The sequence below is a fragment of the Eufriesea mexicana genome, unplaced genomic scaffold (assembly GCF_001483705.2).
Source record: "Eufriesea mexicana isolate 0111107269 unplaced genomic scaffold, ASM148370v2 scaffold354, whole genome shotgun sequence".
Classification (NCBI taxonomy): Eukaryota; Metazoa; Arthropoda; class Insecta; order Hymenoptera; family Apidae; genus Eufriesea; species Eufriesea mexicana.
In genome coordinates this window covers 453,744-480,634 of record NW_016908520.1, presented here as the reverse complement: position 1 = coordinate 480,634, position 26,891 = coordinate 453,744, and the positions used below count along the sequence as shown (strand labels likewise).

The following is a 26,891-nucleotide window of genomic DNA, read 5'->3' as shown; positions in this document are numbered from 1 at the left end:
TATTTGATTATATTTACTTTATATTTAATACAACTAATAAAACAGTTGTTTTAAGTCAAAAAAGTCAATTACATACTTTGGAAAAACACCGTTAATTTAGTGTTTAGTTTGAATATGTTATGTAAAAAATATACCATTCAGTGTGGCTTTTAAAATAATGATAAAAAGAGTGTAGTTATGAATATTCGTATTTATTATTTAAACAGGAAATAAATATTTACCTTACATATTTTTAATAATATCACTATAAAAAGATTTATATTTGATTTTTAACACGGATATAACGACACTGACATTTCCAAGTAAGTTGCGCAAAGCACTCTTACATTAACAGCCACTGCGCACATGCTTCCACGTAAGTGACAGGCCTTAGACAATATAACCTTCTCAACATCTTATAATTAAACATTAATTCCTTCATAATCTTTAAAGTATAACTATAAAAATTTGAATAAAACTTGTCATAAAAATGGTATCTGTTCTAAATACGGTTGATACCGGTCATGAAGACATGATTCATGATGCAGAAATGGATTATTACGGTTTGAGGTTAGCAACATGTTCCAGTGACAACTCGGTTAAAATTTTTGATTTAAAAAATGGTTCACAAAGTTTAGTAGCTGATCTTAAGGGTCACCTTGGACCTGTCTGGCAGGTTACTTGGGCACATCCTAAATTTGGAAATCTTTTAGCATCTTGTAGTTATGATCGGTATGTTATATTTTGTTAAGATTCTGTAATATTAAAAATGTTTTCCTCCCATGCAAATTATGATGCATTAAAATAAGTTGCTTTGTTTTAATGCTATCTTATATTATCTTCTGTGATAGAAAAGTAATCATTTGGAAAGAACTAGGAGAATGGACCAAGATTTATGAACACAATGGTCATGATTCCTCTGTTAATTCAGTAGCTTGGGCACCACATGAATTTGGCTTAATTTTAGCCTGTGGTAGCTCTGATGGTTCAGTGTCTATACTTATTAATAATGGAGATACATGGGATACACAAAAAATTACAAATGCTCATACTATTGGATGCAATGCTGTGAGTTGGTGTCCTGCTATTGAGCCTAGTTTTGATGCTAGTGGAACTCAGAGGAATGGACCGGTAAAAAGATTAGCTACAGGAGGTTGTGACAATTTAGTTAAAATTTGGAAAGAAGAAAGTGACAGATGGATTGAAGAAGATAAACTTGAAGCACATAGTGATTGGGTAATGTATCTAACATTTTTCAAATTTAGTAATATAAGTTAAGATATCTTATTTTATATAGGTAAGGGATGTTGCATGGGCACCTGCAGTTGGACCATCTAAAGCAGCTCTAGCTTCTTGTTCACAAGATCGTCGTGTTATTGTATGGACTTCTAATGATTATACCAGTTGGACACCAACTATCCTCAATGTTTTTGATGATGTTATTTGGAATGTTAGTTGGTCATTAACTGGAGGTATTTTAGCTGTTAGTGGTGGAGATAATAAAGTATCTCTTTGGCGTGAGAATACTGAAGGACAGTGGACCTGCATTTCTGAAGCAAATAAAGGTCAAGGTAATCTTAATAACACAGATCAGCGTACATTATAATATCTGAAAATAAAATATAGGATAATATTTTTTACTAATAAGCATTGTAAATTAAAGGAATTATTCAACATTAATAATAATTTTATTCTTTTTCTTTGTACTTTTATTATATATCTATACATAAAAAAATATAATTTTCAGACCAAACTGAATTCCAACACTTTACATTTATAGTAAAGAAATATTATCTGTACATTTTTCAAACATATGTTTTATAAACAGTGAAAAACCAAATCATAAATATCTTTAATTACTCTAAAAATTTACACATATAAATAAATTATTGTACAAAGGTTTTGTTAAACGATTAAGTTTGAGTATACAAAGATGCGGCAAAGACTATATCCCTTTTAATGATAGTAGAAGCTTCTTCCATTTTTTCCTTTAAAACAGGATCACCGATAATAACAGCTGCATTTTTTACATCTCGTAATGTTTCACTTAATTGTTGAATACATCGTACAATAATACCTTCTTGTACATCTGTTTTCTCCATAATTTCGGCAAATGATTTCGCTTGTGCCCAATCATAAACCACTTCTACTAAACCAAAATTCAGCGGTTGCAGTGTTTCTAACTCATAAGACTGTTCTAAAGCTTCTAATTCAGTATTTACGTCGTTTATTATTTTACAATTCTATAATTAAAAAATATTTGAACATCATAGTGAACACCATAATATTTAAAATAAATTAAATATTTAATTTATATAAAAAAATATACCTCTTTTAAGTATGGTGTTAAATTTGGTTCAACAGACGTACGTTGTTGGAACACTAAAGCCGACAATAATGCTGCTATTTCAGCTGGTTCGAGTACAGTTAATATATTTCTAAGAATGAGCTCTGTAATTAACAGTCCGTTCTTTCCCATTTGTAGAGCAACCCGACCTTTTAATGCAACTATTAGATAGGAAGTAAAATTATTATACATCATTAAACCGGTATTGATTATTTTCACAAAAAGACAAACCTCTTTCATCACTATCTATGTATCCTAAATGTTTAAGAAATGCAACAGCATTTATGTATTCAGGGTATAAACTTAATTCTTCATCGCTAGTTTTCAATCGTAGTTTATTTCTCTTATTCTCCAATTCATATCGTTCATGTATAATTTCAAATTGCTCTTCAAAATTTAATATCTCTGTCCACTTTATATCATTAACAGCTTTCTTTAAATCAAATAAATGCTGCAATTCTGTACAGACTTTATTATTTACGCTCAGCTGCACAAACGATTTCAACTTAGATAAATTACGAGACGCATTAAGAGATAGTGTCATTAATTCTTGCACAACTCTTTCACAAGCCTGGTTAAGAGGTTCCTTCCTGAAAGTAACTTAAGTTATAAGTAAACTATAAATTAAACTTAATTCAATACAAGCTAATCAACTTACTTAAATCTTGGTAATTGTCTCATTTCGCAACTTCTGAGAACCGAGGCGCAATCCACCTGAATTCTAAATTGTGTTATTTCTAATATATTCCATGCTGCTATAGTCAGCATTTCATATGATGGAACTCCAACTGGTACAAATATTTCTTTTTTCGTTAAAGCCATAATATCATGCCATTTCTCGAGTCTTTTATTACTTGCTTCTTTCGTTAGTATTTCTTCAGCAGCCTTAGGTGTATCAGAATTTTTAAGAACTAATACTCTGTACTGCTTAATATTTTTACTTTGCACAGTGTCCAATAAAATAGCTAATTTGTTATAATGACTTCTATATGATATAAGCAATACCCAACCAGGTACTAAACACTTTGCTATATGCTTTTGTGTTTCAAAATAACGGGGTTTAAAATACTTAACATATTCTAGGTAGTCAACAGCCGCTCGATAAAACTGAGATAGTTTTTCCTGAAAGTCGGTTAAAGGTGGCAATTTCGATAGTTCATTTTCCACTTCTTGTAGTTCTATTCTGTAAAGATTTTGGTTTTTAACTACAGGTGATTCTTTAAAAGATCTTCGCATCATTGCTTCAACTGATACTGATTCATTTAATCTTCTTAGATTTAAAACCATAGAATACGTTACTTTAAATTTAGATTCTAAGTTTCGAACTCGTCCACACATCATACTTTTTAACTTATCATGGTGTGGTACTGATATTGGACACAGGATTAGAACTACTCCAACTTTTTCATGACCTCTACGACCAGCTCGACCAGACATTTGTATATATTCAGAAGAAGAAAGTATCCGGTAAGTATTACCGTCATGTTTCTGTATAGAATCGAAAATTACAGTACGTGCTGGCATATTTAAACCCATTGCAAATGTTTCTGTTGCAAGTAATAACTGCAATGCCATAAGTGTAGAAGTTTTTTAATCTTAAGAAACTAGATATATCATAAAATATGTTAAGAAAATGTATACTGGAAAACTTACTTTTACAACACCACTTTGGAAAAGCATTTCTACTATTTCTTTCAAAATAGGTAATATACCACTGTGATGAATGCCAACTCCATTTACTAATAATTGTTGCATCATAACAACCTGTGGTAATTGTCTATCAGTGCCTTTTAAGTGCCGAATACTGTTTTGGAAAAAAACTCGAATGGTATGCTTTTCAGACTCGGTTGTGAGATTAATATTTCTTAATAATGCAGCAGTTTGACCACATCTTCTTCGTGAAAACATAAAAACAACAGCCGGTAACAGGTTCTGAAACAACAAAAATAATTTATTAATACATATATTAATGATATATATATTTATATATATATATATATATTAATCATACTTCAGTTTTCAAATGACTTATAAGTGCACTCCACGTAACTCGCTCCTGTTGAAAAGTCATACGTTGTTTTCTCTGTTCTTTTTTAACATTTTTTGCATTTGTTGCTTTATGCCATCTAAAATTTATATTTAATGCTAAAATCTCATTAACTAAAAATTTTGGTTTCAAATAAAAAATAACATTACTGTTCTAATAAAAATTGACCATTTTCATTCATCACTAAAAATTTGTCATTCTTAGTTCTACCATCAGTTCCAGTGTATAAATAATGTTGAAGTGGTATAGGTCGTTTTGCAGTGCTTATTACATACATCTTTTTCTTTTTTGTACGACCAACCCAATCAGCAAATACTAAAGGACTTGGCACAGTTGCAGACAACATTACTATTCTAACTGTTTGTGGAAGAAGTATAACACTTTCTTCCCAAACATGACCACGCTAAAGTAACATAAGGTAATAAAATATATGACAATTAATCATTAATATAAAATTAGCAAGAATATAATACTGAATTTTTGTTTACCTCATCATTATTGATATAATGCACTTCATCAAATATAACAAATTCTAAGTCTCTTAAAATTTCTGATGCACAGTACAACATTGATTGCAAAATTTCAGTTGTTACAATAAGACATGAAGCATCTTGGTTAATTTGTAAATCTCCTGTTAATAACCCCACATTCTTAAACTTTTTATTAAAATCACGATACTGTTGATTTGAAAGTGCCTTTATAGGGGATGTATAAATGACTCTAAAAGAAATAAAATTAATAATATTAATACTAATATTAATACCTAAAATATTCGTTGAACTATTTACTTTGTCATATGCTTCTGGCTTAATGCAATAGCATATTCTGCTACTGCTGTTTTTCCAGCCGATGTATGTGCAGTAACAAATACATTACAGCCTTCTTCTAGTTTAAGGATAGCTTGTTTCTGAAAAGTATCTAATTCATATGGAAAACTCATTGCTAGTTCAGGAATTCGCTTTTCAAAATCAGTTATTGGAGTAGAAACATTTAATTCTTCTGCCCATTCAGTTTTTGCAGTTTCAGTGGATTTTTCCGAAATTTTTAAAATGGGAATATCTGTTTCTTCTGATAATGAAACAATTTCATCAAATATTGATTGCTCAATATTTGAAACATTAGTTGCTTCTTCTGTATCTAACTTTGAAAAATCAAATTCACCTAGTTCTTCCTTTACAATGGCTATTAAATCAATCATATCTCCTATATTTTTAACCTCATCTTCTATTGATTGTAATGGTTCTTGTTTCTGTTCTTGTTTTTGTTCTTCTTCTTGTTCTTGTTCCTGCATTGTCTTGTCTTTTGGAGTACAATTGTCACTTTCAAATTCTACACCTGCACTAAATCCTTTTGCTAAAGTTCTTAAATTGTTTTCAAAGTCAACTTTTTCCACTGATTGATCCATTATTATTTCAGGTTCATCAAAACCACCAGGCCAAAATGGAAGATTGCTAATATTTCCTAAACAAAGTTTGATATATTTTTAATTTAAAAATCTTCCATTTAATCTTTCAAGAAATAACTTTATTATAAAATCATTTCTTTCAAATACCTCTGACATCATTATTAGATGAAGATGGTGCACGAGTCATAGACATAGAATTTTGTGAAGTTTCCCCTGATGACTTTAAAGTTACCTCATGCATTTCTCCAAGTTTTCCAGTAATAGGATCACGATCAAATTTTAATGTAGTACTAAGTGATGTTAATTCACAATCCAAAAGAGATAAAATATCAGGTTTTCTTGGAAAGTAACATTGGGCATTATCTAAATGATACATTGGAAGATTATCCAAACATTCTATATATCCCCTTAATTCAGTGTCTATATCGGGCCAAATAGGTGGTAATTCAAATTCTATCTGTAAAAAAATATTGTTAAAATGTGAATTTTTTTTTTCAAAAATTTATAGAAGTATATCATTAAACTTGGAAAAAATTACCTCTGGTTTATTTGTATCATGTTCTGTACCCATTTTAAAATTTTTTATATTTATTTAATATGGATAAAATACGTCTACTATATCATTAATCTTTTTTATACATTTCACTTTATTGGAGGGAAAGTACTACTCACAAAAATCTTTGAATTTAATATTAACTTAGTTATAACGTATAATACATATAATAATATATAAGACGAAAAAAATTAATGCTAATAAATAACGACTTTTAACGATAACAATTTTTCAAAACTTATAAAATTACGATTTACTTATGTAAATATATAAAATGTATAACTGGTATGCTGTGTATAAACATATTTGCCAACAAAATTTTTCTTTTACCAATTTACACATAAAAATTACTATACCAGTCTTATACTATACATATCAATCAAATTTCAATAAGTAAGGAAAATAGATATCATTTTATTTATATAGATATTTTCACACAATAATATAAATTATTTAAATTTATACTTGTTTATTTATTTTTTCTCAAATTTAAATGTAAATTTTTGATAATTTTGTTTGGGGAAAAAACCTTTGCTGTTGGCAATACATTTAAATAGTTAACGTTCTACTGTTCCCTGTTGCTATTTTCTGTACGTGTCATTTTTATATTTTATGTGATAATTGTGTAATTTATAATAAATATGAAACAGAAAACAAAGAAAATTATAAGTGATATATTCTATAATGTTCAATTTAATAAAACTTGTCATCAGAGTAATTTGAAAAAACTAAAAAAGTGTTATGAGCAGGTGAGAATAGGTTGTAAATATGAACAAAATGTTTTTATATATACTTCGTCATAATTAATTTATTTTTATCACAAAAAGTCCTGTGATACAAGTATTTTACATATGTTAAATTATTAACAATTCTTTTTTTAATTTTAGTGCGATTTGTCAACCTTCTGGGACTGTTTTGTATCATGCTTTAAGGTTCCACTTACTATCCCACAGCGACATTCACGGGTTGAGAACACTTTGGATTTTGTTGCTAAATTTGCTGTTAGTTTTTATTCAACCACAGATGTTGATGAATCTGAGGAACCTTTATGTCCCTTTCTTACTAAGCTATTTGATTTTATTTTGACAAATCATTGTGCAAAAGATCAAGGAGTGAGATTTCGTATTTGTCATTTCTTGAATATATTATTAAATTCTATGGGTGATCAAGCTTTTATGGATGATGCACTCTGTGATAAAATAACTGTTTCTATGATGGACAGATTATTGGATAAATCTCCAAAAGTCAGAGCACAAGCAATTTTTGCTTTACATAGGCTTCAAGATCCTACAGATCCACAATGCCCTGTTATAAAAATGTATATATTTCATGCCACCAAAGATCCAAAAGCTGAAGTTCGTAGAGCAGCATTAATGAGTATGGGAAAAAATCAAAATACTTTACAGATAGCATTAAAAAGAACTAGGGATGTGGATGAGGCAGTTCGTAAAATGGCATATGATTTCATTAGTAAAGTAACAGTAAGGTCCTTAACTATTACACAAAGAGATCAACTGCTAAACGATGGTCTGAAAGATAGATCTGAAATAGTTAAAAAGACTGTTGAAAATGTTTTATTACCAACATGGTTAAGACATTTTAAAGGTGACTTTATTGATTTAATAAAAGCCCTTGATGCTGAAATTGGCACAGATGTATCTGTTTTAGCTTTAGATACTTTATTTAAGTAAGAATTTAATTTATATTTAATAATACCTACAATTATATATTTCTTTGATGTAATAAATACTTATTCTTTATTTCACTAGAAATACTGCATTAAATACACTAATAGAACAATTACCAATAGATAAAGAGACTAAATTAATTCCAATAAACAAGTTAGTTAGTGAAACAGCATTATATTGGAAATGTTTAGTAAAGCATCTTCACAGAAGAAATGAATCTTGTACAGAAGAATTGGAAAGAATTTTACCTGAATTGTCAACATTTTGCACATATATCACTGATTTTCTTATAACAATATCTACAAAACAATATGAAACGTGGGAGAATCATATGCAGAAATTTATTTTATTACAGTTATTTGAAATAGCAATAACGTACGATTTATCTGATGAACTTGGAAGAAGAAACCTGAAAGAATTGATATGTAATACTTTGATGAGTAATCACTGGACTGAAAAAATTATCGAGTGCATAGTGTCTCACTTACAAAAAGTTATACCTGATGTAAATACCAGATTGGACACATTAGCTAACATAATTAGTGAAATTAGATTACCTTTAAAAGAAACCATAATAACACAAATTTCAGAGGAGCAACAGGATGAGATTAACATTAAAGTATGTTTATATTCTTGAGACAATATCAAAATATAACAATGCCAAATTGTAACCAAAATTAAAAATTGTACTGATTGTTTTAATGAAAAATCCTTTTTAGAGAGCAAAACTTAAGGTAAAGTTGTTGGAAATGAAAGAAGACGAATATCAGGCTATACAAGATAAACAATATTTAAAAGCAGACAGTTTAAAAAATGAAATAAACTTATTGAATGAGGAAATAATAAAATTATCAAAACAACCTCAAATATCACAAATAACTAATGAAGAGATAAAGGAAAAGAATGATTCTGAAACAATGATAAAATGCTTGAGCATAATCTGTACAATGATGCAATCTGTACATACTTTAACACCAACACTTCGAAGTCTTATGCAAATAGCACTTGATAGTTTAGATGTGAGCTAATACTAATTACAGTATAAATTTATTTAATTTTATATGATTTAATATAATTGTCATTTTTAGCACCCAGATGATAAAGTACACATATTGGCAATAAAAGCAGTTAGTATTTGTTGTATATTAGACAAGGAACTGGCTAAACAACATATTATGATGATGTTTTTACAATTTTCTTTGGAACAAGAAAATATAGATATTTGGATTGTTGCTTTAAAAGGTATTTTCGATCTCCTACTGTTATATGGCCTTGAATGTTTTGACATCTTAGGAAATTCAGAGGAAAATACTACAAATAGAACTGAAAAATCTCGTACTAAATTATTTACCGAAACTAATAGTGAAGTTTCTTTAACGTCAATACACCAATCAGAAGCAGGACAAAGCAATTGTAATTTTATTAAAATTTTAGCAGGATTATTAGACAATGCAGTAAGCATATATTTTATAACTATTAATTCATTTAATGATAAATTAATATTAAATAAATAACACACATGTTTTTATTAAAAACAGAATCAAGGATTAAGGACAATTGCTACTGAAGGTCTTTGCAAATTATTACTTAATCGACGAATTAGTAGCACAAGTTTATTATCAAGGCTAATAATCTTATGTTACAATCCTGTAAACGATAATGACTACTATCTTCGGCAATGTTTAACTGGTTTTTTTGACAATTTTGTCGTACTCGTACCCGATGCTCAGACACAATTAGAGGAGGCATATTTGCCGACCTTACAAACTTTGTGTAATGCACCAGAGATTAGTCCTTTACAAGAAATCGATCCTTACGAAGTATCCACTTTCATATTAAATTTAACTAGACTTGGAATTCGACAATCTGGTGCAGAAAATTACTGCGTGCACAATAGTCTTGTGTTTACTATATTGGCAGAAATATTAAATCCAGTAAGCAATATTGATCAAGAAACTCTTGTTAAATCTTTAAAAAATTTGAATGTAGAATTCGATGATATTACCTCTAAAGAAAATTTACTTGAAGCTGTTAACAGAGTAACAGAAGTGGTAGGTATTATATATTTGTAAACAGATTATTCTTAATTATACATCATAAATTATAAATAAACCTCATAATTTTTGGTTTTAGATAATAGATTCTGATAAAAAATTACTAAAATATATTGAAATTTTTAAGAAAAAATTAGATACTAAATTAGATAATGTGACTGATGTGCCAGAGGATGAAGATACCGAAGGTGATGAATAAACAATGGATTTTTATATAACGTTAGAACAAACTTTGTACATTTTAAGCATGTATTTATCGAATCTCTTTTTTAAATAAATATGAACTTTACAATAGTTGAAAAATAATAAAAATTTAAATTTCGCGGGACACCATGTTTAAGTATTCAATGTAAATAGTAGTACGTTAGTTTATCTATGGATACATCGAACTAACTTCAGTCATAGTTACAGAAATATAGGAACCAAATTGCCTTTCTCTATAATTTATTGTGAAAACATGGAAAAATTTGAAAAACCCCAAATAATTTGTCATATTGAGAAATCAGTAAATTATTCATTATTCGATTCAAAATGGATTCCGTGTAGTGCAAAATTTGTGGTTATGGGTTCGCGACCGCGTGGTAGCGGTATCATACAAATCTATGAAATCTCTAACGGTGAACTAAATCTTCTTAAAGATATTGAAAGATCGCAACCAATAAAATGCGGAACTTTCAAAGCATCCAGTTTGAAGGATAGATATTTAGCGACTGGTGATTTTCAGGTATTAATAAAAATGAATAAAATTGTAAATGAGCTACATACGTATTTTTAATAAGATGTTATTCCTACATGTAGAAGACTTAAAGTCACCTTTATTAGGGTAAATTAAACATCTATAACCTGGAAGATCCTTCAATACCAATTTACTCTGTTAATGCTCACAATGAGATTATAAATAGTATTGATGGTATAGCTGGGCAGAGCATTGGATATGGTGCACCAGAATTAGTAACTGGTTCTAGAGATGGAAGTGTTAAAGTTTGGGATCCTAGACTAAAAGGACGCCCAGTTGCTGTTATGAAACCCAAAGAGGGTGAAGCTCATAGAGATTGCTGGTCAGTTACATTTGGAAATTCATATAACTCTGAGGAAAGAGTTGTAGCTGCTGGTTATGATAATGGAGATGTAAAGATGTTTGATTTGAAAAAAATGGGTGTTTTATGGGAGAGTAATCTTAAAAATGGAGTTTGTAGCATTGAATTCGATAGAAAAGATATTCCAATGAATAAATTAGTAGCTACCACTTTGGAGTCAAAACTTTATTTATTTGACTTAAAGACACAGCATCCTAAAAAAGGATTTGCTTATCTAATTGAAAAGGTACATGGTAAATCATGTGTAAATAAAAATCTTATACTTACTTTAGTCTAATATACATAATGTTTTAGGCACATAATTCAACAGTATGGTTGGTGAAACATCTACCACAAAATCGTGAAATATTTGTTACTTGTGGTGGAGGAGGAAATCTTTGCCTATGGAAATAGTAAGATTGAATTTTTTATCTATTTTTGTTTTTAGTTCTTATGAGATTTAATTATTATCAAATTATTTCTAGTAATTATCCAGAGAAACGAAAAATAGTAGATGCAGATGGTTTAGATCAAGGAGTTATTGGTAATCTAATTTTGTTACAAAACAGTACTGTTTCGTCACAACCTGTTAGTTCTTTAGACTGGAGTCCAGACAAACAGGGCCTGGCTGTTTGCACTGCATTTGATCAATGTTTGAGAGTAATTATCACAACGAAACTTAATACCTACTAAGAGAAGATATGAATTCATTTCGAAGTTTATATAATATAAGAGAAGAGGTATTTATATTGTATTATTATTTAGTATTATCTAATGTAAAACGTTTAGTCTTTTATTGTGATAAAAGTTAGAGATAAATATAAATAAATATTAATTGCTTCAGTCTCCATAATTCCACAAATAAAATGAAATTACACATGATTCTAACCAAATTTAAAATTAAATTATATCGGTTCTTCAGTAGTCTAAGTTACCGACTGTGAGGAATAGTTTCATCATGATGGCGGCACTTGTCGTGTGCAAGTATTGATTTTTGTCTCCGACAGTCTCTTGCTGATGTACACGTGTTGCGCAACTTCTCGGTATGAGCGGCCAGATAAAAGCGAATTATATGTCATTGGGCCAATCTATTTAGAATCAGACCCTTATTAAGTGGCAGCCATCTTGCAACGCGATGTGTTATGCAACATCAAACCGCCATGTTGGAGCTCGAAGTGAACCCACGCCAAATACACTTATGCCACATTGTTTGAGCCAACCTCGACCAGTTCGCATTCAGCCGTACAAGGTCAGGAATACCGCGAGTTTAATTACATAAATTAGTTCTTGGCTATTTCCCTTCTACGGCGACGTCTCTCTGTTATACATTCTTTTCATCTCTCGCTCTTATACTCACTGATGCTGCATGCATTTCAACTTGATCATATTTAGTCTTAGCTCCGCTGTTTTCAAAAATATCGTCGAATACGCAATATTATAAAAGAATTGAAAATTTTACACTCAAAATCAATGTTGTAACAATTTGTATAACGATATGTTGTATGCTAGCATATAAATCTTTCTGTTATGAAAAGTAATACTAATCAGAAATATATTTCTTTTTATCGGATTCAAAGGCTTTTCGTTAGGATAATGTAAAATTATAAGTCTTTATAATCAAATTAGAAGATCGAAGCCGGGGATAGTTCAACTCATAATGAAGTACAAAACAGTTTATTTGAATTTGCATTAAATTTAATTAGTGGATCGCTGGTACCATAAATATGTAAATATATATATGTCTAGAACTCATCTGATCGCCGTTATTTTCATCTATTTTCTAAAAACTTAATAGATAATGATTATCTTGGATCACAGTTTCCTGTAATTTTGCATAATGTTTATGGTACCTTTTAGTAAGAAAAATTGGGAATATAAGGGATTTTGTAATTACAAGGTTACTTTTTACGTGGAAAAATACGTTTATTAATTACCATGTATCTGAGAATCGTAGTGGCACTGACAATGCTTAATCAACATTCATGAGACGGAAAATGTAAAGTGATCAATCAGCTACGTAACATAATATTTCATCTTCATATCAGTGTACTGTTTCCAATCAAATACACATATACAACAAATTTCTTTGTGCACACATATTAATTATTAAAAATTTCTAACAGTTCAATTATCTTTACCTTAGACTCATAATAATACGTTTTCCGCAAAAAGAATATATTTAACATAGACATTTCCTAAGTCAATAATTGTAATGCACGTGACGCAGTTAGAACGCTAATTTCTTCATGAGTAGGTACATATGTTGGTCGATCTCAAAACCGTGAAGGTTATTTGCGTCACCCTGTAACCTCATCAGCAATCCTCCAAAGGATACGTAGGCAGATCTGCAACATAACGAAACAGTAAACATAAGTGATTGTAAATCACTATAATCAAAATACATATACATATATATATTAAGAAACCGACTGCTGGCTTTTCGTTTGGCTTTACCCTTTTCCCATTCACCGGAAGATTTAGGTTACTACACGCTATTAAAAAACTTGAATTAATTAAATTTCAGGATTCATCAGGTTAATAAGAACATGGTTTCAAAAAAATGTTTCAATTTAAAAGATTTTTAGATTTAATAAGTATTCATGATTTAGTGACTTGAAGTTTTAAAAGTCAGAATTAATAAGAAATAAAGGTTAACTTGAATTAAGTTGTAGAAATAAATTTTTAACTCGGTCGATAAAGCAGTTTCCAACACTTAAAATGTTTGAATCAAATACGCCAATTTGATAATTACAAGATATTAATTTAGATCTTCGTTTTCTCGATGACGATTTTTCGAGGTTGCCTTTTTTCATTGTAGTTGCGGACCTGCGATAGTCATAATTGCAGTGCCGATAGCGGTCGTATATACAATGTAGCTACACAACCAGCTAACCACACTGCCAACATGCCAATCGCAAAAATGTTCTTCCAAGGATTCCTCTTCTCTCCTTTGACATCTTTCTTCTTTTCTTCTTCCATGCAACTCCGTGACGAATTTGATAACAGAAATGCAGCTTCTTCTGGTGCTACATAGAAAATTTATAATTCGTATTTGAATTTCAATGCCAGATACAATAGAGGTAAATGCATAATATCGATCGATAACTAAGAAATACATCAGTGCACTATAAAAACTGAATATTATTTTATAATATAGAACCACCTGTCACGATAAATTTTAATCTGAACGCGATATTAGTCACCATCTTGTTTACAGTTTTTAAGTTCATTTCGAGTACATTTCGGTTATATCGAACAAGGAATTTACTTTATCGAATAGAATCTCATTCGGTTTCATAAAACCTGGTAGATATATGCATTTTCCACGGCATATTTTTAATAAATTTTTAATAACATTGACGTTATTTCCCACGTTTACTGATATAGCAAAAAATATAAGTGAAAAATTATATACCAGTTTGCAACAGAATGAAAGACTTATAAATGGAAACAGTGGTATTAACCTCTCGCTTCTATAACATTTTTGCAAGTTGTATTATATAAATGTACTTAAACAAAAATTGTGCAAACGCGAACAGTATAATATTTAGAATATGAAAATTATCCACCTTTTAATATAAAAGCTATAAGCTTTATAGTTCATTTCTGTTTTTACCTTTGTTACATTTTTACAAAATTTATGTTTATTAACTATGTATAAGAAAACTACGCGTGTAATAACAACCGATGTTCCGAGATAAGGTTATGTTTCATCTTGGAGGTTAAAGTAGTAATACATATCCGTAAACGATCGGAGAATATTTAAACAAGCAGACGAATATTTATACACATGTTTAGGAAGTTGCGTTGCTATCGATTGTGACCTTGCTCCCAAATTTCTGACCATCCACAGCGAGAGCTGATTATTTTTAACCCAAGTATTCTGGCTTTCCGCTCCTCCTCCCCTCTCACTGACTATTGGTTCCGTCTTCGCTTCTCGCTCATCATTCAATTAAGTCCATCTGTATATATTAAACTCCTCAGATATAAGATGACTTACGTATATCCTTCAGAGTGACATTGACAGTGTGACGGATTTTTCTGCAGATTTTCTATTATTATTTTTGAAGTCTGTTTCACATCAACTTCTGTTTTTATTTTGGCTATGACTATATGATTGCTAAATTTCAAAATATTAATCGCAATAAAAAAAGTTATATTTTCAGCTTTTAGACATGCTCGATAATATATGATAAATATTCTAATAAAGGTTTAAATATATAAATATATTATGCAGATGCGCAGAGTCGAACTATTTGTAACTCGTAATTTGCATGAAACATGTATATAAGAAACGAATACCTCACGTGAATATATATACTATATATGTATTACATAATATACGTATATAAAGTTTCGCTGTGATTTCGAGAAAAAAAAACAAAGAAAATAAAAAAGAAATTTTTAATCATTGCAGAATATTTTTTTAATGAAATTGACATATTACGAGTAGCAGCAACTTCGAAAGGTGGCGGTATGAAATGAAATGATGAAAGGGATGTGTGGCACAGCATATGATTTTTATTGTCATTACAATTACAATGAGCAGTGATAAAAAGACGAAGGTAGCTCGTGATAAAAGTGATCGATACAGATGTACATTATAACCTGTCAACGACAACGGTGTTTCAAATTTTGATCGAAACCATTCATATATAACTGTTCTTTCATCTGGATTCACAATACGAAAAATATGATCCAAAATATAATTTAAGAAGAAAAGCCGAGTTACGAATTTATATACACAATTTATAAACGCGAGAATATTTCTCGCCAAAATTCACGTCCTTCGAAGTGTCACGCGTGCCGCACATCGACGCAAGTGGCTCCATCTACAATCGACGGACTCAATTAAAAGATTCCATTACTACGTTCGGGTAAAAGGCTTTTTGTAATTCTTGTCGCTATTCAGGTCCATGCACGTTTCGAATAATTAAAGATCACGCAAATTACATAATTAACAAGGAATTTCATAAATCACGAATGAACGAGACCGCCAAAAAATATCAAGTGGGACACGCATCTTACATAACCTGACAGTAGTAGCTGAAATACGTCGGACAGCGTGAAAGGGTCAGAAAACGATGGAACGCGATAAATATGTCACGCGTATAAATATCGCATGTACAAACGATGTTCGAAAGACGGTTACGGGTAACGATGTAAAAAAAAAGAAGAAAAAAAACAAGTCGACCGCGAAGAATAACTGCCACCGATACTCTCGCGTATACACGAGTTCCGCTGATTCCTTTATTTCGCCGTTCCAGGAACGTTTGTGCGTCGCACACACGGAAATACGAAAAAATAAATCGTTAAGAAGTAGAGCAGTATGGCAAAAAGTGTCGCATTGATTTTTCACGAAAGGCTGTGCCCAACGAAATATTTTTTACCCGAGGTAACGTATCGAAGATTTATTGCGACAAGCAAGCACACACACCGATCCGAACAGGTTTTCCATATTTCGTGCGTCTGTCTGTATCACGGGCGGGCTTCCATAGTATTGTGTCGCACGGACTTAACTATCGCGAAATCTGCACCAGCCATGAAGAACGCGACAATACCCATTGTGCCAGTGACGCAAAAAAATCGTTCTCGTTCGAGTAGTTCACATATTATTGGCGACGTGCGTCTTCGCTTATATTCGCTTTTCGCTTATTTTATTCTCGGCTAACGTAAATTTTACGCCGGTAGATGTGAGAACAGGTCGGTAAGGTAGATTGCTCTAGTCGCTGATTTGACTTTTCCTCACCGAGGCATGTATCTCGTTCGTAAAAATGTCATTAACTTACGTTTCTACGTATTATTACGAAATATATATTTCTAATATAGACAATGTATAGACAGGATATTTCAAGAGACGTTTAATATCGTATTTCTGTCTTTTATTACTTTGGAATCATTAGGTTTTCGCGGAGTATAAAATTTCAGACTAGATTGTGAATTATACGACGGTATACAAGGTATTCTCTCCGTGGATAGGTTTGTAAGTGGGAGAACATACAAGTTTACCTGGTTTTGTATAAAATTATCATGCAGTCGCCGCTTTTATTCGTTTAACCTCATTTGTGCAGTTCTATTTAGTATGTAGCAGTTAATAAGATCCCTTTCGTGCATGTGATCTCTGAACACACCACTGAAGGAAAAATATGTGTGCACACGTGACCAAGTGTGTGTGCGTATTTCGCGGTTTCTTTAACAAATGCTCTACACTCAAGTTTTAGATTATAAATTTCGCAATCTCATTTTACATTCCAATTTTAATCCACTGTATATATTGCACACGTGCGCGCGCGCACACGCACGTATACACACAATAAACCTGCGGGTTGGTGTGCAATCTGGCATGGTGTGTTATCGTTAAAACAAGAAATTTCAATTCCATACTACTACTACTCGATTTATCTATCTCTGTGCTTTCATATATTTCCTCATTTTTCCTCCCTTTTAATCACTATGTATTCTTTACGTCGAACACAGAGGATAAAATAATACCCTCGAATTTTCCATACATTTTCATTCAACTCAAACAAATATTTTTTCATCTCAGTAACGCAAATAACAATATACCAAATCACTTTACACACTGATATATACTCCTTTATCTAGTATTAAAATTTACTTCAAAGAAATCTTATCGTTTAGCTCAAAGAGATGAAAGCACTATCAATCAACAAGTTATATCTAACTGAAATATTTACACGGATGATAGATCCCAGATAAAAGTTAATGATCTTAGCACAAGAGCACCGTGTGATAGTCTAATTCATTTACAAAGTAATTGATATTTATTTCTCTTAAATTTTAATTAATAAAATATTATTATTAAATAATTAATATTTTTCTCTTTTCGTTTCAGTTTCTTTTTTTTTCTCTTAATTGAATACAAGGAGTACTCGGATCATTGGCTCTTGATTACGGAGATCTCTCCATCGAATCTACATATCGGATACAAATTCTAGAGCATCGATGAACTTCAATGTGCGAAACGTTACGCGATACCGGAAACAAAACATGATACACTTTGCGAGTAACGCTATCTCGCGTCCCTTCTTCGAATTAACGATTGTCTCCTGATCTCGTCTTCACGGCTGACGTATCGTGACATTGTAACTCCGTAATGTTTTCAATGACATTGAGCGGCGACCTGTGGACTTTTCAGCTGGGATGATACAGAAACGAGGATAGAGACGCGAACTTACAAACACACGCGATCTTCACCCTCGTTGTTCATCGCGGTACACAGTCTCTCTACAGAGTCTTCCCTCTTCCCTTTTCCATGCTACATGGCCGTTTAGCCTCACTCGGATTCTCGAGTTTCGTTTAGTACCGTACAATTTTGTTTTCTTTTTTGGTATAATAAACACGAGACAATTAAATAACGAGATTTAAATTTTACAAGATTAAATTTGGAGAAATACAGTCACTTTAGTACCAACGCAACATTTAACCATTCGAGTCGCCATGAATTATGTGGTACAAAGATAAGAAAACTGATACGATTTAATATTTCTATGGTGTTATGCGAATTTTTGCTCGAAGGATTAAATGTGGATTAAATATAGAATGGTCATTTGCTATTGTTTTTTTTAAAAGAAAAAGCAATCCGGTGAAAAGGAGCGTGGACTATTCTACGTATGTATATATGTGTGTGCAACTGATAAGTTTCCTTTTCACTTCACTTTTCTTATAATTTTTTCTTTTTAATTTTATTTTTCACTGCACCGCCGAAAAGCAGCAGCTCAGTGACCGTTACTCTGGTGGCGGCGACAGGAGAGATGTCGTACCAGATAGTGCATTTACAGTATTCAGGGCCCGTGTAAACGCGCATCTGGCACGAGCCCCAACTGCCCTGTAATCTCATATTGGCTCGCTTCCGTTAGCTCTCTCTCGTTCGTGCTCTCCCGTTTTTTGCTTACTCTTTATCTCTCTCCCCTTCTCTCATTCGTGTTGCTGTCTCCTTTGTTCTTCTTTCTCACTTTTACTCCCACTATCACCCCTTAAGTAACCCCTTTAATACACGCTGCGATGCATTTTCTTTCTTAACAAACAAACCTCCAAAACTTTTCATCAGACATCGATATATCCAGCGTGTCTAATTGTACTAGAATTTCGGAATTTATCTCGAATATTATTCTCGAAACATTTGCTTAAAAATTTCCCTAAAAATTATTTTTTCCCGAATATTAGTCTTTCCGCCGATGCATACACGATTACACGAAAATTTCTGTCTCTCTCTTTAACAATTTGACTTTTAATCGCGCCCCCACTTCGGCGCACGCGCGCCATTCGATTACGTTGGGAACCGCCAGGTCACGAGGCGTCGCGCCACTTCCTTCTCGTTAATTTAACACTCGACGGAAGTGTTTTCTGCTTCGCGGAAAGTGTGATTGAGTCTGACAGTGTAAAGAGAGAGAGATAGCGAGAGAGAGTGAGAGAGAGAGAGAAACGCGTCAAGCCCGCGGGCAAATTGCTTTCCGACCGGCACCTGGACTACGCTACTGCTCTCCTCTCCTCTCCTCTCGTAGGTTTTATTCCCGTCACGTTAAAGGACAATAGGATAGGATGAAACAAAAGAACGCTCGTTTTCGCGTTACCAGTTTGAATGGCTCTAACACACCGGCAGACTGGATTAATTAATTCTCGTCGTATAAACTAGCCCTTCGTTTCCAATCTTTTTTTTTTTTTTATTTTTTTCAGTGAACTGGATATACTTTTTGGCACTATTCAATTTTTTGTTCAATTTCCGCGTCAAGATATCTTTCCTATCTTTGAATAAAAATTTGGATGGAAGATATTGTGGATTATATCGTGGAAGAATTATTGATCGATTAAATTTTGCAGGTTTCGATATTACCGACGGTCGGGCGAAAAAATGCCTCGCGAGGAACCGTCTAAGGGATGTCAGCTGATACTACGAATGAAATGAGGAGAAGAGACGTCTCTAATAATAGACTGTCCTCGGTGGCGCGACGCCCTGGCGTCGGGACGCGCTCGTTAGTCACAGTTAATATAATGCCTTTAAGCGTGTAATTAAAATCGATGTTTTTCCTTTACGACCGACTTTCGCCGCATTTTTAATAACCCTTATCGAATTTCTGAAGAAATATATTGACCGAGTTAGATTCAACTTATCATAATTCACGGATCGAACAACGAGAAATGATAAAACTGGTCTATTAAATCTGCTTTATACGTATCAGTTACGCGACGCGATGTTACGCGTAAGCACAACGTTAATCAAATTATTTACTATAGTGCGAGTTACTTTACATTATTTTTAAGGTTATTTACGCGAAATATAATTTTACATTTTATTCCAAAAATTTTTAATTCGAATTTTTAAATAAGCTATTTACCCGTAAATTAATTAACATTAATTCCGAATAGGATTAAAATTCAACGAAAAAGATATACGAATGCAGCGATTACACAAGCTTTGTAAAAGTTCGTAAACGACACCGATGATACTACCGAGGGAGACCAGTTACGTGACGATGCGTTGCGAGTGCAATAATGGCATAAGACGCGGACACGTTATTGCACAATCATATTCTGTGTTTAGACCTTCGATAATATTTGACCAAATATGAGACCTCGCGTGCCATTTCGATTACGAACTCCACTGGTGTTATAACGCAAATAAATTCCCGATATGCAACGAATTTATAATTGCAATCGTCGTATGAAATTATTTATTTGAGCCACTTTATTCAACCGATGAATCATTACTGGAATTTTGCTAAAAATATTTCTGAACAATATGCTCGTGAAATTGATAAAAATCTGATAATAATAAAAGAAACTTTATCACAGCATCGAAAATTATCACTGACTCGTAAAATCGTGTATGTCGAGTTACCGACGGAGCAGCACACGATCGTGATCTATGGCGCGCGTCTAATTAACCTGTTGTATGTTACACAACGCGATAATAAACTGTGCATAAAGTTGAGAATCGATTCGTAGAAAAAACTGAAAGGCCCTATGTTATTCAGACGCGCCACTACGCAATATTATCGGCAAAACAATTGTAATTCACGAGCATTACGCAATCACGCCAAGCACGGTTCGAAATATTCACTGGTTGCGCTTCGAGACTACATTTCGATTAATAAATCGCCGAGTCAATTGCAGTTGACGATCCACTCGGTATTACGTAATCGGAAGATCGACCGTGAAGGGTTAAAGATAAACCTGAGACACGTAAACCGGCCCGAAAAAACAAACGCAATTTCTTCGAACACACCACCGTCCGATCAAGCACTGCCGACAACGGTAACTGCAGCAAACTCGTGCTCCCTGCTCTCACGGAACACAACCGAGATCTCGACCGACGTTTGTTACACAATTACGACCTTGAAGATTCTACTAGCGTGTTCAGGAATTTATTCGACGAAATCGACTCGGGATTCGAGCTTTTCCACGCTGACCTGGCTTTGTGTATTTATACGAAAACGAAACGCGTATTTGCAACGGATGTATTTCGAACGGTACCGTACAGCTCGTGCGTTTCGTGCGTTACGTCCGATACGCATACGACAGCGACACCTCGACGACCAAGCAGGAACGATATTTATGTCCGAGACATCGACTCGGCTGAAAGACGAGATCTTACGATCGTTTTCACAATATTGGGTAATCCTCGCAGATATGTTTTTACGGTTGATCGTACGACCTTGATTAACCACTGGTAAAGAAATCTCCACACCACTGTATATATATGTAATATATATCGCATGAAAAATTTCGATTAAAAAATCCACTCTGAACGAAGATCTTCAAAGTACACTTGTACAAATCGAATCCACGTCAAATACGTTTCTCTAAAACGGTATATAACCTCTTAACATGCCTCTCAGTAAGGACCGATCCAATTAACGCCGATCCAATATATACCCAGTCATAGCGGGAACACGTGTGCGCGCGACGGTCACCCATTGTAATCTAAGCCAAGAGGAGCAAAGAGGGAGAGCGAAACGTCGGTGGAACGAGGCACACGAAAACCGATTTCGATCGTCGAATACGTCCGACAAGACATAGAGAACGGCGGAGAAACTAACAAACGCACGCACGCGCGGACGTCAAGACATGGCGAAAAATACGACGCGGTTCAACTGAGAGAGAATACACGCGGTAGGCGCGACGACTAGTTGACGACTAGAGTAGTAGTCACGGTGCTGTAGCGAGCAGCCACAGTGAACTACGACGTGTGACCGTAGAGCAGCAGCAGCAGCAGCAGCAGTAGCAGCAGCAAGCAGAAATGGCGCTGCATTCTCGCCTCTATCTCCACTGTGTTATACAATCCGCACGCATATATCGGTTCCTTCTGCCTAGACCAGTGTTTCCTCAACAGATCTGGCCGGAGAGCGATGTTTTTAGGCTTTGTGCAAGAACGTTAAGAATTGTAGTGTGGTGTATTGGACCCGGCAGAAAGAAATATAGGGAATAATAACGGCTGGAATTAAAGTTTCCGAGATTTCACGAGTTTGTGTAATATACTGGTTAGAGAAATACAGCGTGCGAAGAGGAGGAAAATCAAAGCTAACACACTTTGCTAACCAAATCGCTATTTATAACAACGGTAAGGATGAGCCGTTGGTGGGCAACTAAAACGCTATTAATAGCGTTGTTCTTGTTATTTGTTAAAGGTGAGTTTATCGTTTAAAGTAAGGTTGATAAGAGACTGACATTTTCAAAGATTATTTATCGGAATATAATTTCGAAATTTTCTCTACTTTTTCGAACGATACAAGTTTTTATTCTAACCTATTTATTATTTTACGAGGGGCAGAGGAAATTGAGAAAATTCGAAAGAGACTTTTCATCGTAGATTTTTTATAAAAATTAAGCGAACACTGGCCCTATAATAGAAATTATCGGCCCTATAATGCACGTTGGCAACCTACGAAGATAAAAAGCGAATGGAAGAAAAAAGGCAATCGTTATACACATTATCGTGCATGCTATCGTCGATCAAAATAAACGATGTTAAGGAACTAAGATAAGTGGTTCCATAATATTTTTTTTAAACTCAAGGAGGGTCTTCGGTACGAAACGTCGACACGTTCCAATTATAGAGTACCGATTAAAAGATTATAAAAGTTCGCTCTACGAAGTTAGGAAGAAAACTAGGTCCCTAGGGACCGGGAAATAATTCCCTAGGTAACTCCCCGTAACTGATTTTTGCGTTTCCTTCGAAGGAGGCCGAGATCGATCTCAATACTAATCGAAATCGGATACGGGCAACTCGGAGAGATGGGAACCCGCGAGGAAAGATGGCGAACATCCGTGAGAAAAATCCAAGAACGATGAACGTAGTTTTCAGGCGAGGTAAAAGCCACAGAGCAATGTGGTGGTTGTAATTGGACCACTTTGCCGTTAAACGAGCTTAATGATCGATTCTGCCTTCCACTCTAATGGCATAATGCGGAGAGGCGACGGAATGGATCTTCTGCCCGGTGACGTTGTTTTAATGATGCGAGCGTCACCGGTTGATCTCGCGGCGAATCATGCACTGACCTGTCCTGGCGTCAGTTCTACGAACATGTAACTCGTATACCGCATTCCAACCGTGCAACAATAAGAGCGACGTTTATTAATTAACACTTGGTATTATACCATCCACGTATCTTACTGTGTACACGTTGTTTCACAAGGGGACTGATAAAAGAAGATACTTTAATTTTCTTATCCAGGAAAGAATGCTCGACACTCCGTACAAGATGCCCACTTTGGAAAACAGTCTAACTGTATCATTAGACCATGAACACAGTGGAAAAGACTGCACAGATTAGCGCTTAAAAGATTACAACTAGAGCGCGTGTTATTCTACCAGAACTCGGCGAAATCGATCGATTTCTCCTGCCAGAGAGACTCCGTGTACCGAACCACCGTACATCGGACTAAAAGTGATTGGAATCGGTCGCGTCCGCGGGCGGGATCAGAAAAAAGTCCGCAGTCTGGGACATCGTGAGGAGAACTAGTCGCGACTAGGCAGACGGTACGACATTGCGCTTGTAAAGGCGCCTTACGAGCCAGCCATCGGTATTACACAATGCTGGCCGAAAAAGCCGTGCCAAGCTGCGTGGCGCTGGGCCACGGCGTAAATGTGTGTCCACCTAACCTCGAAACCGGAGGAGAACACAGAAAAGTGGCACACTCGACGCGCGACCATTTTGCTCGCACACGTACGCGGACGTGTACGTGTGCGACGTACACGTAGTGGGGCTGTGTGTCGCATGTTAGGGTTGCGAAAAAGCCCAGGGTTATTTGGACCATTCGGGTCGACTAGGGACCGTTATCTTTTTCGCGCGACGACCTTAACGCGTCGGGGAGACCGCCGGCCAGGAAAATGGCGGCGGCACGCCAGAGGTGAGGTTAGGACGAATTATCGAACTTGTTACCATAAATGAACCGGCGATTCGCGGGCAAATTAAAACGCGTCACGCGTATGGGACAAGTGGACATATTTTTCTTGCCCTACGGGTGGCTGTATAGGGTGGTAAGATAAAAATAGAGCACGATTGTTTGCAGAAGTCGCGCGCCGAGCGACGAAGGTCATCGATATTTTTTCAAGCATAACCGCGCGCGCTTAGGTGTTTTTTAAAGATAATTTTGACCACGCACGATAGGCTTTGTGTGAAACTAGGCTATTACATAATGATTAGTAACGAGGTTTTCGATGATAATACTGAAGTTATTAGCGTGATACTAGAATAATACACACGTTTAAATTAAGAACGAATATTTAAGAAATAATTCTGTGTACACCGACAGGGAGAGTTTTAATATTTATATTATACTATATTTTGGAAATACTGTACTATCTTTAATTTAATTTTTCTTTTTATTAATCCTATCTTCTTTAATCGATCAAGCGAGGAGAGATAGAGTAAGAGATTCGATTCAATTCCACTACATATTTAATTTCCTCCTAGTACTATCTCTTTTCGATCATTTTATCAACTCGTAAACTAATCCTCGGACATTTTTAAAATTTCGTGACCTGGCGGTCGACCACAACTCGTCATTGAATATTTAACGTACAGTTGTTAATGTTCCCGATACAATTTATCTATCCGGTGTCTTCAGTTAACAACCAAATCGATATTAGAGTTCAACTCCATTGGAAAAGGCGACATAACCTCTACCGAATAGTGTTATCTCGAATTCGTTTATTTGATAAAAATAGTTCTGTCGGGAAATACAAAATTTGGTCGTTACAAAATTCACTTTGCTAATACCACGATTATGAGGTTTTCGTGTCGACCGCAATCACCGAGTTTCGTTATCCATGTGCGATTCACGTGAAACTACTTCAACGCGATTACACACAGATACGGGTCGGAAGTAAACACTTCGATTTTAATTATTTGCGTATGCAGATCACGTCGTATGATGGACTGCGAACACGATTGAATTTCAAGTGCATTCCATCATTTCGGTACTACCATCCATAAAATCTCGTAAATATAAAATTCCACATATCTTACATAACCTCTCAATTGAACAAAAAATAATATCCAGCCGCCATCTTAAATTTACAAAATTCACAGAACAAATGAACATTATCTACTTTAATCATCATCGACGATACCTCCACTCCAAAAAAATACTATTATATAATTACAAAAATTATGTATAAAGTAAAATTGTCTCAAAAATGATTATAATCGCAAACAACTGTGGAAAGAAGAACAGAGGAGAAAATTTCACGTTCTATCAGTTCAAACCACTCTTATCCTCTACATAACCTCCAAAAAGAATTTCCTAGTCGCTATAAAGAGTTCGCAAAATTATAGAATTATTCCAATACCACGGAAAGCGAATGAAAATTATTTTCCAGCCGACATTTCCCACTTCCCGTTCCAAAAATTAAGGTTATGTAATTACAAACAACCGGGTGGGGGTAAGAACAACAGAGCAGCAAATTTCGTAGTTTTCCTACAAATTTGTACCAGTTAAGTGTATTGTTTCAATTACAGAAACGTACGAATGAGATTATTTTTCCCGATTTTCCGATTTCGCCAGTGTAAATTTGTACCAGTTAAGTGTATTGTTTCAATTACAGAAACGTACGAATGAGATTATTTTTCCCAATTTTCCGATTTTCGTTTCGCGAACGTTTCTTGGAATTTTGCGTTTAGAAAGCTTTCTCGCTGCTGATAACTAGCACCACGCCTTTGATATTGTCTCGGGACGAGAGGGCTGGATCGCACCGCGACGACGCGTTCCGCTTCCTTTTTCACGCGTCGGAGGAACGCGTCGGAGGAGCACCCCGACGCCGTGGTCCCGCTACGACGGATATCCGGGGGTACGCGGAGCCGGATGAATATAGGTCAGCGCATCGGGATCGATTGCTAAGGTGGATATATGGCTATCGAATATACGTAGAATAATCGGCGCTGCTTTCAATAGTTTGCGTGGACGACCTTCGCGTGAAATATAATTAGCGCTAATTATTGAATGCGCGCGGCGCACCACCGTCCCTGAATTTTCATCGATCCTGGAGAAGTGAGAGTGAGCGAGTGAGAGAGAAAAAGAGAAAGAGAGAGAGAGAAAGAGAGTGTAAAGCCACCGCACGCGCCGCCACCTGCTATTCGCACACGTGTGTGCTTTTACTTTTAATATCGACGTCAACCGTGTACAGGGCGTTTCATTAGTCAGTACAGCGTGGAGGGTTAATTTCCTCCATTTTTAATCCCGGTTTTTCTTCCTTTTTTTTTTTTTTTTTTTTTTTTTT

General features: G+C 34.3%; 5 protein-coding genes across 8 annotated transcripts in view; 3 read left to right on the top strand and 2 right to left on the bottom strand.

The window, feature by feature from the left end:
* Positions 1-371: 371 nt before the first annotated feature.
* Positions 372-1,619, top strand: Sec13 (nuclear pore and COPII coat complex component secretory 13). Its single transcript, XM_017912209.1, has 3 exons — positions 372-711; positions 831-1,215; positions 1,277-1,619. Exons 1-3 carry the CDS (start codon positions 470-472, stop codon positions 1,583-1,585), a joined length of 936 nt encoding a protein of 311 aa, XP_017767698.1. The 5' UTR covers positions 372-469; the 3' UTR covers positions 1,586-1,619.
* A 273-nt stretch (positions 1,620-1,892) lies between these two features.
* Positions 1,893-6,394, bottom strand: tst (superkiller complex helicase subunit twister). The gene is made up of 11 exons (XM_017912164.1): positions 6,317-6,394; positions 5,926-6,235; positions 5,162-5,834; positions 4,862-5,093; positions 4,523-4,776; positions 4,338-4,452; positions 3,980-4,258; positions 2,985-3,889; positions 2,558-2,916; positions 2,309-2,487; positions 1,893-2,222 (listed from the first exon to the last, which is right to left on the bottom strand). Exons 1-11 carry the CDS (start codon positions 6,347-6,349, stop codon positions 1,893-1,895), a joined length of 3,669 nt encoding a protein of 1,222 aa, XP_017767653.1. The 5' UTR covers positions 6,350-6,394.
* Positions 6,395-6,972: 578 nt separating this feature from the next.
* Cap-G (Chromosome associated protein G) lies at positions 6,973-10,272 on the top strand. The gene is made up of 7 exons (XM_017912216.1): positions 6,973-7,080; positions 7,219-8,018; positions 8,101-8,638; positions 8,739-9,038; positions 9,108-9,473; positions 9,558-10,067; positions 10,153-10,272. Exons 1-7 carry the CDS (start codon positions 6,973-6,975, stop codon positions 10,270-10,272), a joined length of 2,742 nt encoding a protein of 913 aa, XP_017767705.1.
* A 258-nt stretch (positions 10,273-10,530) lies between these two features.
* Positions 10,531-11,842, top strand: Wdr92 (dynein axonemal assembly factor 10). The gene is made up of 4 exons (XM_017912214.1): positions 10,531-10,797; positions 10,896-11,396; positions 11,465-11,562; positions 11,635-11,842. The coding sequence occupies exons 1-4, from the start codon at positions 10,531-10,533 to the stop codon at positions 11,840-11,842; spliced, it is 1,074 nt and encodes a 357-aa protein (XP_017767703.1).
* A 1,209-nt stretch (positions 11,843-13,051) lies between these two features.
* Positions 13,052-26,891, bottom strand: part of Rpb8 (DNA-directed RNA polymerases I, II, and III subunit Rpb8) — a 68,603-nt gene continuing 54,763 nt past the window's right edge. For all 4 annotated transcript variants that reach the window (XM_017912225.1, XM_017912223.1, XM_017912222.1 and 1 more), the window contains one exon: positions 13,052-13,494. In XM_017912225.1, the coding sequence (XP_017767714.1) occupies positions 13,377-13,494 (118 nt within the window). In that variant the 3' untranslated portion in view covers positions 13,052-13,376. The remainder of the gene's footprint in view (positions 13,495-26,891) is intronic.

Excerpts from the sequence above, each read along its gene's own strand:
- Sec13 (XM_017912209.1), top strand. The coding sequence starts at position 470 with ATGGTATCTGTTCTAAATACGGTTGATACCGGTCATGAAGACATGATT. Across the intron at positions 712-830 it reads GCATCTTGTAGTTATGATCG|AAAAGTAATCATTTGGAAAG; the intron begins GTATGTTATATT and ends CTTCTGTGATAG. Across the intron at positions 1,216-1,276 it reads TTGAAGCACATAGTGATTGG|GTAAGGGATGTTGCATGGGC; the intron begins GTAATGTATCTA and ends TATTTTATATAG.
- Wdr92 (XM_017912214.1), top strand. The coding sequence starts at position 10,531 with ATGGAAAAATTTGAAAAACCCCAAATAATTTGTCATATTGAGAAATCA. Across the intron at positions 10,798-10,895 it reads TAGCGACTGGTGATTTTCAG|GGTAAATTAAACATCTATAA; the intron begins GTATTAATAAAA and ends CACCTTTATTAG. Across the intron at positions 11,397-11,464 it reads TTGCTTATCTAATTGAAAAG|GCACATAATTCAACAGTATG; the intron begins GTACATGGTAAA and ends ATAATGTTTTAG.
- Cap-G (XM_017912216.1), top strand. The coding sequence starts at position 6,973 with ATGAAACAGAAAACAAAGAAAATTATAAGTGATATATTCTATAATGTT. Across the intron at positions 8,019-8,100 it reads GCTTTAGATACTTTATTTAA|AAATACTGCATTAAATACAC; the intron begins GTAAGAATTTAA and ends TTATTTCACTAG. Across the intron at positions 9,474-9,557 it reads CAGGATTATTAGACAATGCA|AATCAAGGATTAAGGACAAT; the intron begins GTAAGCATATAT and ends TATTAAAAACAG.
- tst (XM_017912164.1), bottom strand. The coding sequence starts at position 6,349 with ATGGGTACAGAACATGATACAAATAAACCAGAG. Across the intron at positions 4,777-4,861 it reads ATTATATCAATAATGATGAG|CGTGGTCATGTTTGGGAAGA; the intron begins GTAAACAAAAAT and ends ATGTTACTTTAG. Across the intron at positions 3,890-3,979 it reads TCCAAAGTGGTGTTGTAAAA|TTATTACTTGCAACAGAAAC; the intron begins GTAAGTTTTCCA and ends ATGGCATTGCAG.